General features: G+C 39.4%; 1 protein-coding gene across 1 annotated transcript in view; it reads left to right on the top strand.

Annotated features, from left to right (window-relative positions):
- The window catches only part of GLRA3 (glycine receptor alpha 3), a 145,243-nt gene that overhangs the window by 124,103 nt on the left and 2,943 nt on the right, over positions 1–18,197 (top strand). The window contains exons 7-8 of the mRNA XM_018566521.1: positions 2,141–2,355; positions 10,096–10,242. Of these exons, the coding sequence (XP_018422023.1) occupies positions 2,141–2,355; positions 10,096–10,242 (362 nt within the window). The remainder of the gene's footprint in view (positions 1–2,140; positions 2,356–10,095; positions 10,243–18,197) is intronic.

Raw genomic sequence — 18,197 nt, 5'->3', positions numbered from 1 at the left:
TCAGGGTTTAGTTGTCACGTGTTACATAGGATATATATATATATATTTTTTTTTTAATTAAATGTCATTTCATTCTAAAAATCATAAAATAAAGGAAAATGGAATTGTAACTTTTATTTAAATGAAAAACAGTATTTTGCAGCTCATTGGTGACTTGTTGAGTTGGTGTATTATTTTATATAATGCAACAAAAAATGCCTTCTCAAAAAAAAGAATAGATTTGGGTCAGGAAGCTTCTGATCTGTTCTGGTATCCTGCAAATTTAGAATAGATCTGAAATACGTTGCTGTATTAACTTATTGTTAGTTTCTTTGAGATACAAACAATTAAAGGAGAACTATGGGATAGAAGTGAATCTTTAATGTTGGATTCCTTAGGCTAGGAGTAAATATTGCAATTTAGTCCTATAATCCAAAATGCACCCTAAGCATGATATATTGTAGCTTCTTTAACAAGGTGGGCAGGCTAAGCTCCTCAGTGAGGAGAGATCCCGACAATACTGTTGGGATCCTCCCCACTGATCTCTCATCACTGTGGCTGACGGCTCTTCTTGAGAGCTGCTGCGTGTCCATGAATATATGGGCATGCGCAGCAGCTCTGGCCCCAGCTCTCTCCCTACCTCCAGGTTCCCGTCCTCTGTGACCGCCTTCCAGGCACTTGCGGCTGTTTACTCTTTCTTCTCCCACCTGCCTCCCCATCTCCTTCCTCTGTCCCCGCCTTCTCCATGTGCAGCAGTGCACAAAAAATGAACGTTCCATGTGCCAAAAAAAATGCAACCAAAAAAAAAAAAGGGTCACATGAAGTTCCATCTCTGCTGCTATAAGCTCCCAGTCAGAAGAAGACTGTATGCATCTGCCAGCTGGGAGATGCTGTATAGTAGGGATGGCCAGGTACCAATTCAGATACCAGTGCCGATACTTGGCATTTTCACGAGAACTGCCAGGGTTGCAGCGGTTGCAGCTGGGACCGGGCTTTGGCTCTCCACCACTGTCCTGAAATCATTAGTCTGTATTGTTTTAGAAAAACTGTCACATGACAATAAACAAAAAATGTATCAGTACTTGTATCTGTGAGTACTTGGACAAGTATCAGTACTTGTACTTGGAAAAATGGTATCGGTGCATCACTTATATATATTTATTAAAAAGAATAATGCATTAAAATGGGGATGTACAAATCCCAGGAGCTTTGTATGCTCCTTACAAATGACAGCTGCCTTCTAACTTTTGAATTTTTCTCTAATCTAGTCCTGGAGCTGGAAAAGTATCTGTACATGTACTTGTTCTTGTACCGAGTACGGTACTTGGTATCTGAACATCCCTACTGTATAGCATAATTTACTACATACGAGCAAGGCCATATATGGTGAATAATGTCACTGGGAATGACTGCCAGTTTGTTCACAAAGAGAAACAAGCTGACAACCATCTGATTACTAGTTGCTATGATGTTGGTGGCTGCTGGCATTGTAGTGACAAGTGAGAGAGAGGGGAAAGTGTGGTAAGAGAGAGGGGAAAAGACGGTTAGAGAGAAAGGAAACAGAGGTGAGAGTACGGCGGAGACTGAGTCAATGGTTCTTATCATCTCTTGTCGCTGAGTCTTCTCACTTGAGACTCCGCCTCCCTCTCCTATGTGTCAGCATGCACGCTGTGGCCACACACACAGCTGTGCAAGATTGGAGAAGGTGCGACCACAGCAGATTAGCGATTGGGAAAAAACAGCTGAGGGTGCGCTGCATTGACTGTAAACGCCACTTAAGAGGAAAGGAGCTTGGAGCAGGGATGCAGGTGGCCATTTTCTGTGAGTTGAGATTCATTTATCTGGGATGTGTTGCGACTTTGGAAAAGAAGAAGAATGCTAATACAGTAAAGGTAAGGAATATATTTATGTGCCCTTAGGTTATAATTCTCCTTTAACAATGAGAGGGAGATAGAAAAAAAGAGATGGAGCTTGAGCGGTCCAAATCACATCTTCATACTTGTACAGTAGAATTCTATGGAAAAAACATTTCTAATGGAAAGCATTTTTATCATTACTGATTTGTTAAATGAATATTCTAAATGTTATTTTATTTTTTAGTGGGTATTCTAAATGTAATTTTTTTCCCTTTTTCATCTTTCTCATTCTTATCTTCACCAAGGAAAGTTTACATGCATTGAAGTTCGTTTCCATCTAGAGAGGCAGATGGGGTATTACCTGATTCAGATGTACATTCCCAGTCTTTTGATTGTCATTTTATCGTGGGTGTCCTTTTGGATCAATATGGATGCAGCTCCAGCTAGAGTTGCTCTAGGTATAACGACAGTGCTTACTATGACAACACAGAGCTCTGGATCTCGGACCTCCCTTCCAAAGGTAAAAAAGTCAGTCTAAAGTATACATCTATACTACATATTGAACAACAGGAAAATAAGTCAGAATGACTTGGTCGATGTGATTTATTTTTCTCTATAGGAGGACTAATCCAATTAAATAAGTGATCTGCAAAACATACATGCTATAAGAGGTATAAGGAAGTCATTGTGATAATCTAATGGGAGAGGAGAATGGGTTTTTACTTGATTTACTTCAATCATGTGAAGGGCACACTTATACTTTTTCAATTTACTTGCACATGATCACATATGCAAAGTATAGACAGCTTTATGAGGCATAGAAATCTTCAGTAGAAATACAGTCACCTTTTGCAAAGTTACATCTTTCAAATATTCTGATTAAGGTTAGAGCCAGTAAAACAAAACAAATATTTTTTTGTAAAAAATAGTGATCCTAGCAAGTGCTTTGCTTTGGGCTTCAAAGGTTGTCTGCCTATGGGCATCTGTGATTGAAATCAATCCCTGCTAATGACATAAAAGTGTTTTGTTTTTTTTGTAGAACTATGTTGGACTGCCTCCCTCCTTTGTAATATATATTTCTTGTAGTTTTACTGTCAAAAGTGTGAAACACATGAAGGAGACAACAGGTTCCCCTTTTTGTCTGTCTCCCAGTCTGCTACCAGCAGGTGAAAGCTCACCCTGTGGTGATTTATTTGATTTCATTTTTTTCCTGCTCATAGTCCTCAAGACTGAAGTACACATATGTTGACAAATGTATGACAGTATCTTCACTTTTAAATCATTAGCCTTCTTGCCTGCTTTAAGGTCAGAGATATATGATTTGCTTTGGCATTGCGGTATCTAAAAAACATTTTCACTGTCAGCTGCCTGCTCAAGACTTTGGAAATATTTATTTTTTGCTGCCAATCTGTAATGTAGTGGGCACTGACAAGAGCCCTCTAGAACACTAGTCTCCCTGCCTGTGACAGTTGAAATGTAAATCTTTATTAATCACATTTTATCAAAGTAGCAAATGCATGCCATTCCATAACAGGCATATTATACAATGTTAAAGAAGTGTTTTATTGGTAAGATGTGCAGGAGAGGAGTCCAGAGTGCATAAGTACAGGCAGTATGTGCAGGAGAGAAGTGCAGAGGGTATGATAGTGTGCAGATCATGCAGAAGAGGGGTGCAGAGGATGTGACAGTGGTCAGTATGTGCAGGTAAGGATTGCAGAGGGTATGACAGTGAGCAGTATATGCAAGAGATGAGTACGGAGGGTATTGAGATTTGAGAAGCTCGCATAGTCAGTGCTTGAATTAATGGAGGTAGTATCCACATGTTACAAAATAGAGTTTTACCTTTGTCCTCGACCTCAATTCTTTGATTTTGCATCTTCCCATGTTTTAGCAATGAAGCACGGGATTGGGATTCTTAAACCAGAGAGTTATTGTTCCTGTTCTTCCAACCAAAAAATGCAATTGTCTGTTCAAAGTTGTTGGTCTGGCAGGCAGATTTTCTCCACAGAAAACATCTAAACCCAGGGAACTGGTCTTTCTTTTAGGAGCTGTGTCAAGACATACTGTATGTCTGCATTGGGGGACATGGGATGTGGATCTGTTAATATATAGGTTCAACAAGGAGCTGGGTAAATTTGTTTCCAGGTAGTAGAACCAAAGAACAGTAAAAGCAGATATATTGGTAGTGCTATGGGTTCAGTATGCCCTGCTTGATGCCTTAAGCTACTACCTTGCCTGCTTGGATGGATTGAAAGGCGGGGGCACTCCAATAATTCTCATAGTTTTGGATTGGCCTGGCAAAGTGTGGTATGCCAACCTTATTTGTCTGATAGCTGACAGTCTGTGGCCTCTACCAAATCAGCCAGATCTGTTATCCCAAGGACCAATCTTCTACCCTGCTTTTTGGTTGCTGACTTTGACTTATGGCTTGGCTATTAAAACACAAGTTCCGAGAGACAGATGCATTGTGGATTATGTTATCCCAACCATGCTTATAGCTAATTAACCTACTTACAGCAAGGTTTATCATGGAACATACAATTCTTGGGGCGGTTTGGCCCCAACTTAGTTCTGTCAGTGTTACAAAGATCCCTGATTAAACGTATGCATTTCTTTCATGTTGTTATCCTGTAGGGTAGCATTCCTTGAGGCCATTACTACGGCTACAAGGTTATGAGCCTTGTCATCTAAGTAGCCTTCATTTGATCTTACACAAAAACAAGGTTGTTTTTGGACCTCCTTTTTGCCCAAGGTGGTCTCTGCTTTTTACCTTAACCCCTTTGTAATGGAAGATATACACTGTACATATCCACCACTAAGTGCCCAAATGACTGCTCACATACAATGTGTGTGAGCAGCTATTTGGGGATCTGCAATGACAGTAACCACTGAGAATCAGCGGTTACCGTTCACAAATGGTTGCCTCAGTATTGAGGTATTTACTGCACTTGCTGTCATTGTTTGACAGCTGGTATAGATCAGTATTAGGAGATCCCAATGTATACCAGTTTTTTTCAGAATAGAAACAATTAGCTACATGTTTCTATTCTGAAACAATGTTGCAGGCTTCTGATCATTCTGGGAACAATCAGAAGCCTTTAGTGACACTGACCCTAAAATGCTGTGAGGATCAGTATTACTAATGGTATTATTGGCTGTTCCTAAGTTTGGAGCAGCCTAATAATAACCAAAATTGCATTAATTAAATTAGCAAGCAGTCATAGTGAGATTCATTCACAATGACTGCTTGATATAATTAAAAATAAAAGTGTAACAAATGTTTTACAAAATGGTGGAAAATAAGTGTAAAAAAATAAAAATATATTTAAAAAATACAAATTATATTTAAAAAAATATGTTTTATACTATCAATAGTATAAAAAATAACCCCTTACAATGAAAATCTGCAGCTGAGATGCAGATTTGTTTTTCACCCTAAGGGGGTCATTTTTTTAATGTAACCCCCTCATGACAGTGTTCACTTCCAGAGAGATCAGCGTCCCTGGTTACCTGCTAACCAGGGACACTGATCTCCAGACAGCAAACTCTCCCGGGCGCTCCGGGAGTCTCCCGTTCCCTGGCCGCCCAGGTGAGAAACACTTCTTTTTCTTTTTTTTCTGCCAGATTAGAAAAATAGCCGTGTCAGAATAAAAAAATTAAGAAATCTTTTTTTGCCCATAGGAATACACTGCTAGATTCCTATTGGCTATTTCAATTTGCAATAGCCAATAGTAAACTAGCATTGTAGTGCTCCATCAGGTCCATCAGCAGAGGGACACAGCTTTATTCTGACATGGCTCAGTGTTTCTCTCCTGGGCGGCTGGGAGCGAGAGACTCCAAGAGCGCCTGGGAGAGTTTTTTTTTTTTTACGGCAGCAGACCCGCCGGCCAATAGAAAACTATTGGGCAGAGCTAGCGTTCTTTGCTAGCTCCGCACAATCGTTTTCTATTTTTTTTTACTTTTTTAACTATTTTTTTGTTCTGCTGGGTCCTTATTGGCTATTTCAATTTGCAATAGCCAATAGTAAACTAGCATTGTAGTGCTCCATCAGGTCCATCAGCAGAGGGACACAGCTTTATTCTGACATGGCTCAGTGTTTCTCTCCTGGGCGGCTGGGAGCGAGAGACTCCAAGAGCGCCTGGGAGAGTTTTTTTTTTTTTACGGCAGCAGACCCGCCGGCCAATAGAAAACTATTGGGCAGAGCTAGCGTTCTTTGCTAGCTCCGCACAATCGTTTTCTATTTTTTTTTACTTTTTTAACTATTTTTTTGTTCTGCTGGGTCCCTTCAGCCAATATACGGCTGAAATCAGCCGTACAAGCCTGAAGTGAATAGCCGAACAGCGTTTGGCTCACTTCACTTCAGGCCGGTCTTTCACTCGGCTGCCTACGGCAGCTTAGTGAATAGACCCCTTAGTGACAGTGACATTGTATGCAAGGTGACCACTATCAGCTTTTAGAGAAAAAAAATACAATGTTAGCTTTTAGTTTTAGGCTGAGAAGTACAGACAATTTTCTAAAATCCTAGGGATGTGAGGTGTTTCCAAATAAAAGACAAATAAATGAATTTATTTGAATGCATTTTTTTAGCTGTGCTATTTTTCTAAAAAATAATAATCAAAACTGGGGAAAAAGTGTTTTCTTTACGTTTTTTCCTCTTTTTTATATTTTGTTCATCTTAAGTGAGGTGTTAGGCACACATATGTGATATAAATATATAGCCCTATCTGTCCACTAAAAAACAATATATAATCTGTGTGGGTGCACTCAGCCTGCTACTGACAGCTGACATCTCACGTCTGGCTCCGGCCACTTGCAGAGACAGATCAGCTTCACCTGGTTATCAGTTAACCAGGGACGCTGATCTGTCATTACTCCCCCGGACGCTCCGGGAGTCTCCCGCTATTAGAGAATGGCTCCTGGCCGCCCAGGAGAGAGACACTTTCTCCCGGAAAGGTTTACTCTGCTCGATCGAGCAGAGTAAATCTTTCCCTGCTCTGTTGTTTGTTTGTTTTTTCTTCTGACATTGGAGCTGCCGTCAGTCAGAAAAAAAAACAGCATAGGAATGCATAGCTACATTCCTATTGGCTATTTCACTTTGCAATAGCCAATAGCAAACTAGCTATTGCACCCGCCCACTGCTGCTGTCAATCAGCAGAGGGGACCTGAAGTTCTCCATCAGGTCCTCTTCTAGTGATTGACAGCAGTAGAGGGTGGGTGCAATAGCCTGCTTGCTATTGGATATTGCAAATTGAAATAGCCAATAGAAATCTAGCTATGCATTCCAATGCTGATTTTTTTTTTTATTCTGACGGCAGCAGCTGTCAGAATACAAAAAAAAAGAAACTTGCAGATAGCAAAGAAGCTATTGCTTCCTCTGCTATCTGCCATCATTTCAGGAGGGTGCTCTCTCCCGCCTGCATTACAATGAGAGCTTAGCAGAGCCGGAGGTGATATGAAAGCCAAATCTGCTGAGCTCTCATGGTACTGACAGTTCAGCGTCACCTGGTTACTTGGTAACCAGGGGACGCTGATCTGTCAGTATTATGAGAACTTAGCAGAGCCGGCACACCGCCGGCTCTGACAAGCTCTCATTGTAATGACAGCTGGTCCCGGCCAATAGAAAAAGTTGGGCGGGGCTAGCTATTACTGCTAGTTCCGCCCAATCATTTTCAATTTTTCTTTCTACTTTTTTTAACTGTTTTTCTATTCTGCTCAGTACCACAGAGGTACCGAGCAGAATAGCCGAGCCCAATGCCATACAATCCTGAAGTGAAATCAGCTGTACAAGCCTGAAGTGAATAGCCAAACAGCGTTCGGCTCACTTCACTTCGGGTCGGTTATTCACACGGCTGCCTTTGGCAGCTTTGTGAATAACCTCCTAAATGTTGTAAACATACCTGTTAACTTGCTTGATAACAGAAAACAACAACTAAAACAAAATATGAACATGTATGGTGATTTTTCACAAATGTAGATGTCGGTATTTTGCCACTGCATGTTTTATTGCTGTTTTGTAACTACATAAATAACTTGGTAAATTATTTACAAAGATACAAGCATATTTAATGTGTGCAGACAAAGTGCAAGCACATCATTCAGGCGTGGTGCAGCAGCACTGTGAGATGTATGCATCAGAGCAAGAAAAAGCAATAGAAGCATAATTAAATCAAATTTGAAGTATGGTTAGACATACAAGTAACAACAACTGTGATGCAATTTTCATTAAATATTACCTCGTATTTTATCTCTGAACCATCAAAATGGATTGGAGAATGACTTCATGAGCAAACAAATATGGCTAGGATATTAATGCTTTTGTCCATAATTCTTCTGTCTTTGTAAAACAAAAAGTTTTTTTGTATGAAAATCAAAGAAAACTCATCTTATTTAGCCATCTAAAGTGGACCATACAGAATACAATCTGATTTGACCATCTCCTTTAAGGTGCCCAAACACTGACGATTCTCATACGAGAATCGTGGGAAATCCCACGATCGTACGAGAATTGTGCAGTGTATGGAAGGTGTGCGACCGTTCCTAATGTACGGTCGCACGACTTTTGTATATCGAGCATGTTGGAAAACCAGCCGAGAATCGTAGGATTTTCGGCTGGTTTTTAACATGATCGAGAGATCACTGCAGAACGGGCCGGTGTGCGCACGTGCACACTGCCCGTTCAGCATTGGAGTCATCGGAAGCCCGGCCCTCAGGGGGGCGTGCTTGCGATGATCGCAAGTACGATCTGCCTGTCCAAGATGGGCAGATCGTACGTTTTGTAAGTACTTTACAACCCTCGCAAGACAAAAGTCTTGCAAGGGTTGTAGAGTGTATGGGCACCTTTACATTACACAACAATTACCTAGTGTGAGGTGGCAGCTGTAATTGTTTTGTACAGTGTCACCCGTCTGTAGCTGATTCTCACAGAGGAATTTACACTTTGGAATGGGGCCTAAATCAGTTAAAGAAAAATGCCTCCTTTAGACTAACATAGCTCTGTAAGATTAGTGCATGCCTCCATTAAATGGAAATATAGCGTATTTTCACTAAGCACACTTTTTTAGTTTCTTATTGCTGAGTTTACTTTAAAGTTATTGTTTAACTTCTACAGTTTTACATCTTTGACCTTTTGTATTTTTTAGTTGTTTTATATGAAAAGACTTGTAGATTAGCCACTAGAAGAAGCAAACACTGACTTTTCTGTAAAATGTTCAGTCTGCTTTGTTTGTCCACACATGAATAGTGACTGCTAAATAATGTGAGAAGCTTGGCGATAAACTCATGTGTATAGGACACCTGCATAACCACTGATTGATGTCCCTTGGGAGATATAGTTAACCAGACTGGTTAGAAAACCTGCACAAATCACTGCAATAAGCTGGCATCCTACTCTGCTCCTCACTTTACCACCTCTCTATAGAGTAAGGCCAAGCTTGGAGTTTTCTTCCACCGTCTGCTGTCATTCTAGTCTGAGAGCGGTTGGATTATGCCTGTGGTCTTTGGTCACCCCTAAAGATCTATAATATATTGTCTCCAATTTCTAAACATTAGGAAATGCTACACTGACCAACTGAAAAAGATTAAAGTCTACTAATGTCATCTTTACCCTAAGCTCCTTTGTGTCATAAGACAGTAATAGATAGATAAATGAGCTTTGTTTCATTGAAAGATATATCTTTCAGTTTAGCTGATCCAAAATGATATGCCCATTCTATTATTTGCTTCTCTATACTTTGCGGCTTCTAAGATGAGAATAAAGGCACATATAGATCTCAAATCACTGTAGTACATTATAATTCCTTGTTAGATATAATTGCTATTACCCTGTGATCACTATTGCACTTTTTTCAATAGCCCTATATCTTTGTGTAAACATTGTTCACTGCAGTCCTAATCCCTATTTGTATCAGAGCTGACAGGAAATATCAGCAGGAAATGGCATGTTTATATACTGTATGTTTTGCACAAATGTTGACTGGTACATGTATCTTAAACTTTGCCTGAATGTACTGAGTCAAGATATTCAATCTTCCTGACCTTTTCTAATGACAGCACAGCAACATTGCACCTGACAGATTACCTATTGTACTTTCTGTGAATTGAACTTACTTGAAAATAACTATTTTTATTATATTGGTGTAGCAAAATATTTTCTTGGTAATGCGTAAGAAAATGTCAACATTATGCAAAACATATAGTTGTTTTTACACTTATTAGTCCTATTAAATGTGAATATCTTTCCACTGTTTCCTTATTTCCATAGGTGTCATATGTAAAAGCTATTGATATCTGGATGGCCGTTTGTCTCCTGTTTGTCTTTTCTGCATTATTGGAATATGCTGCGGTCAATTTTGTGTCAAGGCAGCACAAAGAACTTCTCAGATTTCGACGCAAGAGAAAGAAGGATAAGGTTGTTTATTGTCTATTTTCTTTACCAGTTCAATTTTGCTTTGGATTACATGCTTGTAACAGTGCAGGACTGGAAACGGTTCAAAAACATAAAACAAATACCCCATGAATATTTTCATACTGAAAGGGCCTCATGGGAAAATTATTGTGTAGAGTACATACTCACATATTAAACAGCATTGTGACCCTGTAAATGGGTTGCAGATGAAAAATGAATAGTATAAAACTTTAAAACACGGTTCTTCATCTAGGCTAACATAGCTCTATAAGTTTAAAAAGTGTATGCCTTATAATGGCATAAGTAAGTTAAAGTGAAAGTGTAGTGTATGTTTTTTTAGACACATATTTGGGTTTCTTATTGCTGTTTTTTTGTTACAATAATTTTTAATGTGACGTTTCCATTTATACATGATTGCTCTTCCATATTTGTTGTTTCAAATAAAGAGATTTGTAGATCAGCCGCTAAAGAGAGCACACTCTAATTTGCAATCAGTTTTCCTCCCTTTGCCCAGTTGGCATAAGCTATCAGCCACACATTTGTTGTCACTGGGGTTGATTTCTTAACCACTTCCTGGCCAGAGCAATTTCTTACTATTTGCACACACATGATAAAATCTGAATTTCCGGCTAGAAAACAGCTTCAGATCCCCAAACAATTATATATTTTCTGAAAGCAGAGGCCCTGTAGAATAAACAATTGCTAGTTGTGGTTTTCTATGTCGCAAGCTATTTGCGCAAATGTTTATCAAACCAGTTTTGTTAGGATAAAATACATTAAAATTAAATTTAGTGCACAGAAACAGAATGTAATACCCAATGTTTTGGAAAGGTATAAAAGACGGGGTTACGCCGGGAAAATGTATAGCAAACATGTTAAGCCTTAAAATTGCGTGCGTCGGGGAAACCGCAAAAAAAGAAGCCCCTATGAAATCACAAATATAATGTGACAGGTCCACTTTATGGAGACATCAGGAGTCTTTCAGACCCCTAATGTCACCTAGGGACCCCTGAAAAGTGGAGGAAGCAGAGATTTGCTTTCCCAGCTTCTTCTGCTGGCTTTAAGAGCCGGAGAATGTACAGTGACATCGGAAGTGATGTAATACACATCACTTCCGGGTCCAGTGATCGGAGGAGCTATCAGCGGCTGGAAGCTTGCTGATCTCTCTCCGATCAGTCAGTGGAGACCCACCATACCGGTCCTGGGCCAGTACGGGGGACAGAGGAGCACGGGGAGCACAGGGGGAGGGCACACAGCACCGCACCATATCCAACAGTTGTTCAGCCATCAGATTGCTTGTATTTAAACAGCAATCCACTGCTGTTTAAAATGATACCAAGCAGCAGCTGTGTTCTTGGTATAACCGCTTCAGGACAGGACTTTTTTTTACAATGGGCGGTCCCGGAGCAGTTAAAGGAATAGAGTCTGTTCATTTGGCAACATACGTGCTTACATTAAACGAGTATGTAATATTAAATATAGAAGGGCGATGATATTACAGATATTCTACTGTCATTCAATGTTCGGTAGTATGGCCAAATGCTTACAATTTAGAATTTTAATAAACTGTTTGTGGCATGGACATTTGAGTTATAACACCTCACTGCTAACAAATCTCTGACAAGGACTTGTAGGCTTGTTGCTGTAGATAAAGTTAATCAACTGTCACCTCACAAACCATGAAATAATCTTTAGATACCACATGACTACAACCCAGCAGAAAGGGAGAGATCTTTACACACTGAGGCCCCAAACTGTCTGCAATCATTTGTCATTTTCTTATATCAGAGGGAATATGTTCCATCTCTCATAAAATTCAAAATTTGAGTCAAAAGGAGACGAGAGTTATTTCTTCTGATAGTAAGCAAAATAAACTTAATGCAGATGCAGAGTGGTATGTTCTGGCCATTTAGAACAACCTAAGGACTGACTAAATCGTTGTATGGCCATGCATGTGGAAGTTCTGTGGCATTTGGACTCACTGAGGGATGATGTCCTAGTGTCGAAAATCCTAACTCTGACACAGCAATCAAAACTGACTGGTCCATACAACCTACATCCACTTCAGGAATCAAGGACTCCAAGGGTTAGAGTCTATTCCAAATCCATACCTCTATAAATTAGATAGCATGGAAATTAACAATGTTATACTTCCAGGTGTTGTTTTGTAAAGATAATTTGCTATAATTTTGCGTGTGCTCCCGCAAGCAGTATAACATGATACTACCCAAAACCATAAATTGTATTCCTGTTTTTCTCCTATTTTGTTCTCCTATTTTATGGCAAATAGCCAAATTTGTGTATGTAATTTTCTTTCTTGTCTTTTGAAATGTTTACTTTTGCACATATTGCAGGAATTCCAGAAAACAGAACAGGCTTAGGGAATCTCAGAGGGGTGTGGGCATTATCTAGCTGCTATACAACCTTTAGAATGTACCAGATTGTATGCAAGATTTTTATCTGCGGGTGTTTGTCCAGTTATCTAGATCTGGGTGTGTCTCCCTCTACTGGTGTCCGGTGGTATAGCTGGCTTCCAGTTAGCAAGTTTCAGTGGACATGAGTCTTGACAATGTAAATTCAGTTTGCAAAGTAAATTATTGTAAATAGGATGAACCTGTGTTAATTTGAATATCCAAAATAAGACAAAAAAAACCTCACACATTGGTTGAATAAAGTAAACACAGCTATGTGAATATTCACTTTGTAAAGTGAACCGTCTCGTTTTCTTAACTCAGTGGACACCAGTGAGTTGTGTAGATATTCTTGCCTTGCGACAGGTAGCAATAAAGCAGAACCACTTATAGGTTGTTTACATAAAGATAATGTCTTTCACATGCAGATTAAAAAAAAATTATAGGAGTGATCAGATACTAAGTAACAATCAGTTTTTCCAGACTGTTATACACATATGTACACCCACATTCTACAACAGTGATGGCTAACGTTTTTGAATCCGAGTGCCCAAACTGCAATGCAAAATAAATTTATTTAACTCAAAGTGCCAACACTGAAAATAAGTTTGGTATTGTGTTTTAGTTTTGGCACTGGGGTTTCAAAAACATTCAGTATCACTGCCTTAGGCAAAATAGGGAATCACACATATTCAAACATTTATACACTCACAGATACAAACACATTTAATCACACACACATAATCACACATTCATAAAAACACACATCACACACAAATAAAAACACACAAATATCATACACTCTCATAAAACACACCCACACATCACACACATTCATAAACACACACATAAATCACACACACCCTCACTAAACACACACATATAACACACTCATTAAAAAACACACACAGAACCCTGAGCATTGCCTGTGTCATAACCCATGTCAATTGGGTGATGGCCCAGGAAAAACATACGGCTTAACTTGAGGACAAAATGACCAAATTTGAGACTATCTGGTCCCCTTGGTTTGACAAGTACCTAGACCCGACTACCCCTCGACGCCTTTGCACTCTGTGAAAGGACCTTCTACCATCGCCCCCTGGCTTGCTCTTTAGTGCTTCAGCTCGGCCCGACATATTCCCTTTCTTTTGCTACCTGACCCTCCATCCGACCTACCACCTCCCCTCCTGTCTGCGTGTCCCCTATGTCTCTCGTTGTACTGTCAGTATTTAATGGTGCCTTTACTTATACCATGAAGTTACAAGGTCATCCACCCATGTTGGGTGATACCAACTTACTAATCAATCTGCTTATACACTGAGCTACAGTCTAGACTAAATACGCTGTCTTTCCCTCATGGACAGACAACTGCCTCTAAACGAGACTTCATCGACCAGGAAAGATTAGTACTCATGCAAACTCACCCTAACACATCAATCTCCATGTAACCTCTGTTATACCTTGTCATACGATCTTGAAAATAATATAAACACCATGTATTGTATACTACTGCATTGTCTTCAACTGTCTTGTCTTTTGTGATAAAATAATACAAAATTTATACAGAAAAAAAACCACACACAGATATCACACTCATTAAAAAACACACACATATCACACACTCAATAAAAACACATAACTGTTAACAATAATTAAAAGTTAATATGATTAATACCTGCTTACCTGTTTTGCATCCCTGGGATCCAGTGGGGCACTTGGGGCTTATCCCTGGTGATCCAGTGGAGGATCAATGTGATCTGCATCCCTGGCTGAAGCAGACCATACTAATTGCTCCTTCCTGTGAGCGATGGCACCACGAGAGAGTGATTAGAATGGTATGGGTCAGCAAGAGATGCAGATCATACCCATCCTCCACTGGACCACCACGGGATGATTTTCATTTAATATATTGCTGATTTCTTCAGCCGCTGGAGCCCTTCAGTTCAGTCGAACTGAAGGGCTGCTGTATGGGCTATTTTTAATAGCCCGTACAGCAGCTGAAGGCAGCCGAGTGGCTCAGCCAAGCCAAAGGCATATGCTTCGGCTAAGCTAAGCCGAAGTGACAGCCGAAGCATGGAGAAAGGTCGGCCGAAGCCGACCGATCTCCGTGCAAATGGCAGCTGGGTGGAGCCAGCGCAGGAAATGACCTGGGATGCTGATCTGTCATTAAACAATAACAACTGGGCCGGCTCCGCCCAGTTGTTATGTATTGGCTAGGACCTGCTAGAAGACTCTGGCAGGTGCTGGGCAATTTGAAACAGTTGAACGGAGATAGGTGTCGCTGTTAGCTCTGCCCAATTGTTTTTCTTTTGCCGACATCTTTGCCGGCGTTTTGTTTTTATTATTTGTAATTTTCTTTTTTTATTTCTTTTCTTTAAACTGTTTTAATTTTTTTTATTGTACTATTTATTTACATTTTTACAATCATTTTTCAACACTTCTTTTTTTTTCATTATTCAATTCACTTATTTTCAATTCTGCCCAGTACCTTGGAGGTAGTGAGCAAAATAGTCGAGCCAAATGCCGCTCGATGGCATTCAGCTATTCACTCACTGCTGTTCGGCCCCTATCAGAATAGGGGTGAACAGCAGCGAGTTTGCTGCCGGAGCTTCGGCTCAGCTGATCCAGATGTTGGAACGGCTGAGTCGAAGTCCCTCAGGAGTGCATGTTCAGCTGACCGAAGGCAGCCGATGTACAGCTAAAATCAGCCTTCTGAGCTGGAGTGAATAGCCGAACGTCGTTCAGCTCACTTCTCTTCAGCTGGGTTATTCACTCGGCTGCATTCGACAGCTTTGTGAGTAACCCCCTAAGTGCCAAGTCAGATACACCAATTTTATAGAGCCTTAAAACAGGTAGATATATCTGGTTTTTCAATGGATATCCAAAGGTTCTCTGGGTCCCATCCAGGCGTATATGTAAAATATAAAAAAATATAGACCTCACGCTGCCCTAAATGGGTACTACATATCAGGGTGTCAGAACACATGTATCCATGCATAATACAGGCTCAAGCAATATCACTGTCTCCTGCATGTAGTGCATCCTGGGGGACTAATGTACCAAGTCCCCTGCTGCACTGTGTCCAAGCACATGCAACATTATCGTGTTTAGACATTGAGAACTTATTTTGTTATAATAACTAGGATTATATTTAATAGGCACCAAAGGGACATCTTAGTGGTGGGAACCAGTTAAATTACTCTGCTTGCTTTTGATTAAGTTTATCATCAACTAAAGATTTAAAAGACGGCTCAAATCCAGTGTATATTCTAATATGAGTTTAGTACCAAAGGTCAGCCTTAAAGCTTTTATTTAAATTATCTGACTAAAAAGCAAAGCATTTACAAAAAAATCACAAATTTACAAACTTACAAAGCAATACCCATATTTGCTGTTTATAAAGGAAATCTAAGTAAACCAGTAATATTGTTTTAGAATGTTAGCAATTTCAGCCGATATACGGCTGAAATCAGCCGTACCAGCCTGAAGTGAATAGCCGAACGGTGTTCGGCTCACTTCACTTCTGATCGGTCATTCACTCGGCTGCCCTCGGCAGCTTTGTGAATAGACCCCTTAGTTTCTTCAAGTAAAATGATAAATGAATACCAGAACAATTTTATTAAAACATGCTCATGGTTCTTTTCTTAGCTTATCTTCCCAGATAAACACATTTATATTATATTAAATCTTGGTGGATTTGGCTTTAAATTCAGTAAAAGCCTTGAGGGCTTCCTATGAGCAATGTCATTTATAGATCCGAATAAATATACGAAAAAGACACAATGAGATCACAGCTCTAAAAAATGAATTGTTGTTTTGAAATACCTAGTGAAGTATTTGCTTAAAAACATAAACAATAATTATAAACATGATTATATGAATAAAACAACATTGCCTTAAAGGAACTGTCACTTTTACATATTTACTTACAGGGTGAATATTTAACTAAGTGGAAAATGTAAATGACATTTATTCTTTCCTACAGTTTGTATATTTACAGTGATAATGTGCACAGACATTTAACCCTCTTTCTCTTCTCAGTGCCAGGCCCATTTTTGAGTTGACTAATAGATATTTTGACAATATTAGATCATTTAAAGCTGAACTCTGGTCAGTTTCTAACATATGAAATGTTGGTGTATCCCCCTATATATATGCAGAATATGATGCTTGCTAAGTCTAGTTCTGCAAGTGATGACCAGTCCCCCGCATTGGCACTCTTTCCTACAGACTTGCCACCTTCCGTTTTGGCAATGTCATCATGTACAATGCAAGAAAAATGTCCACTGCTGGTCCTGCATTATATGTTATGACTTCAAGGGTGAGAGGGCAGAAGGAGGTTCCCAGAACTGAACAGTTTTAAGTGGGAATGTGAGATCCTTTTAAAAACAATGACTCCAAGTCCTGATATGGTATTAGTCCAAAAATAGGCAATTATTGACACATTCGCTGACTTTATTACATAATTTCATTGTCTAGATACAGAACTTGTATCCCTTTGGCTGCCTGCTCATTTATTTTGCATTACTTGAGTCTTTTATTGGTTGAATAGGGTTAAACATTGGAGAATTAATATAAGGGCACAAAATGATGCCCCCATCTGGGGGCTAATTACTGTTTCCATACCTGGGGAGAATATAAATATATTCAGCCCTTTTAGTGTTTTTCCTTTTTTCTTTACAATATTACACTCAGCCCATTCCACCATAAGGCAGGAAAGATTAATTGATGTGACGCATAATGCATATTTCTGACCTGCTTGTTTGTAAAAAGATAAATACAATGACATTCTCTTACACAATTATAGCAATAATTGAACACAAATGCTTAGAGACATAATAAAAGCTTTACAGTGGGCAGAACCTCACAATCAGTGCATGATGGATACCACTAGCTCATAACATCACACGGTTGGTGTATAACATTACACAGTTCTTTGCACACCAATATCTGTTCGGAACACCACTGCTCCATCCTTCATTTATAAATAAAGGGTCAGGACATGTGAGTGAGATTGGAAAGGCATACTGCATTTTACTTTCTGAACAAAGCTGTCAAGCATTGATTTGTATTTAAAAGGCTGACACTTCGTCCTTGAAAATAATTACTAGAAAGAGCTTGACACCAGTTCCCCTTATACAAAGAGATCTTAGCAAGATGTTATCAAGTGCTCAGAAAAAGGCATATGATACAATATTTACCTTGAGGATGCTCACAGAGAATTGATAAACAGGTAACAGATTTTCTTTAATCTGTTATCATATACTACAGCTGTATTTAATGTTGTCTGGTCACACGCCATGAAAACAAAATCTATGACATTCTAAAATGTAAGAGTTGATTTACTAAAGGAATCATCTTTATCCTGCCCTGTAAATTCATGTTCTTATCCAACATGCATGGTGAATAAATTAAAATGACCCACTGCTGACTGGTTGACTGGACCAGTTTTAACCCACAGTATACATTTTCAATACAATTATTACAAAGCAGTGATTAAATTCCTAGCTCCCCCCCCCCCCCTTTATATATTGCATTCTTCTCCAT

Source organism: Nanorana parkeri, unplaced genomic scaffold (genome assembly GCF_000935625.1).
Source record: "Nanorana parkeri isolate BGI_ZX_2015 unplaced genomic scaffold, ASM93562v1 scaffold956, whole genome shotgun sequence".
In the NCBI taxonomy this organism is placed as follows: Eukaryota; Metazoa; Chordata; class Amphibia; order Anura; family Dicroglossidae; genus Nanorana; species Nanorana parkeri.
Note: the sequence above shows the minus strand (reverse complement) of the source record. Positions and strands in the feature narration are given on the sequence as shown.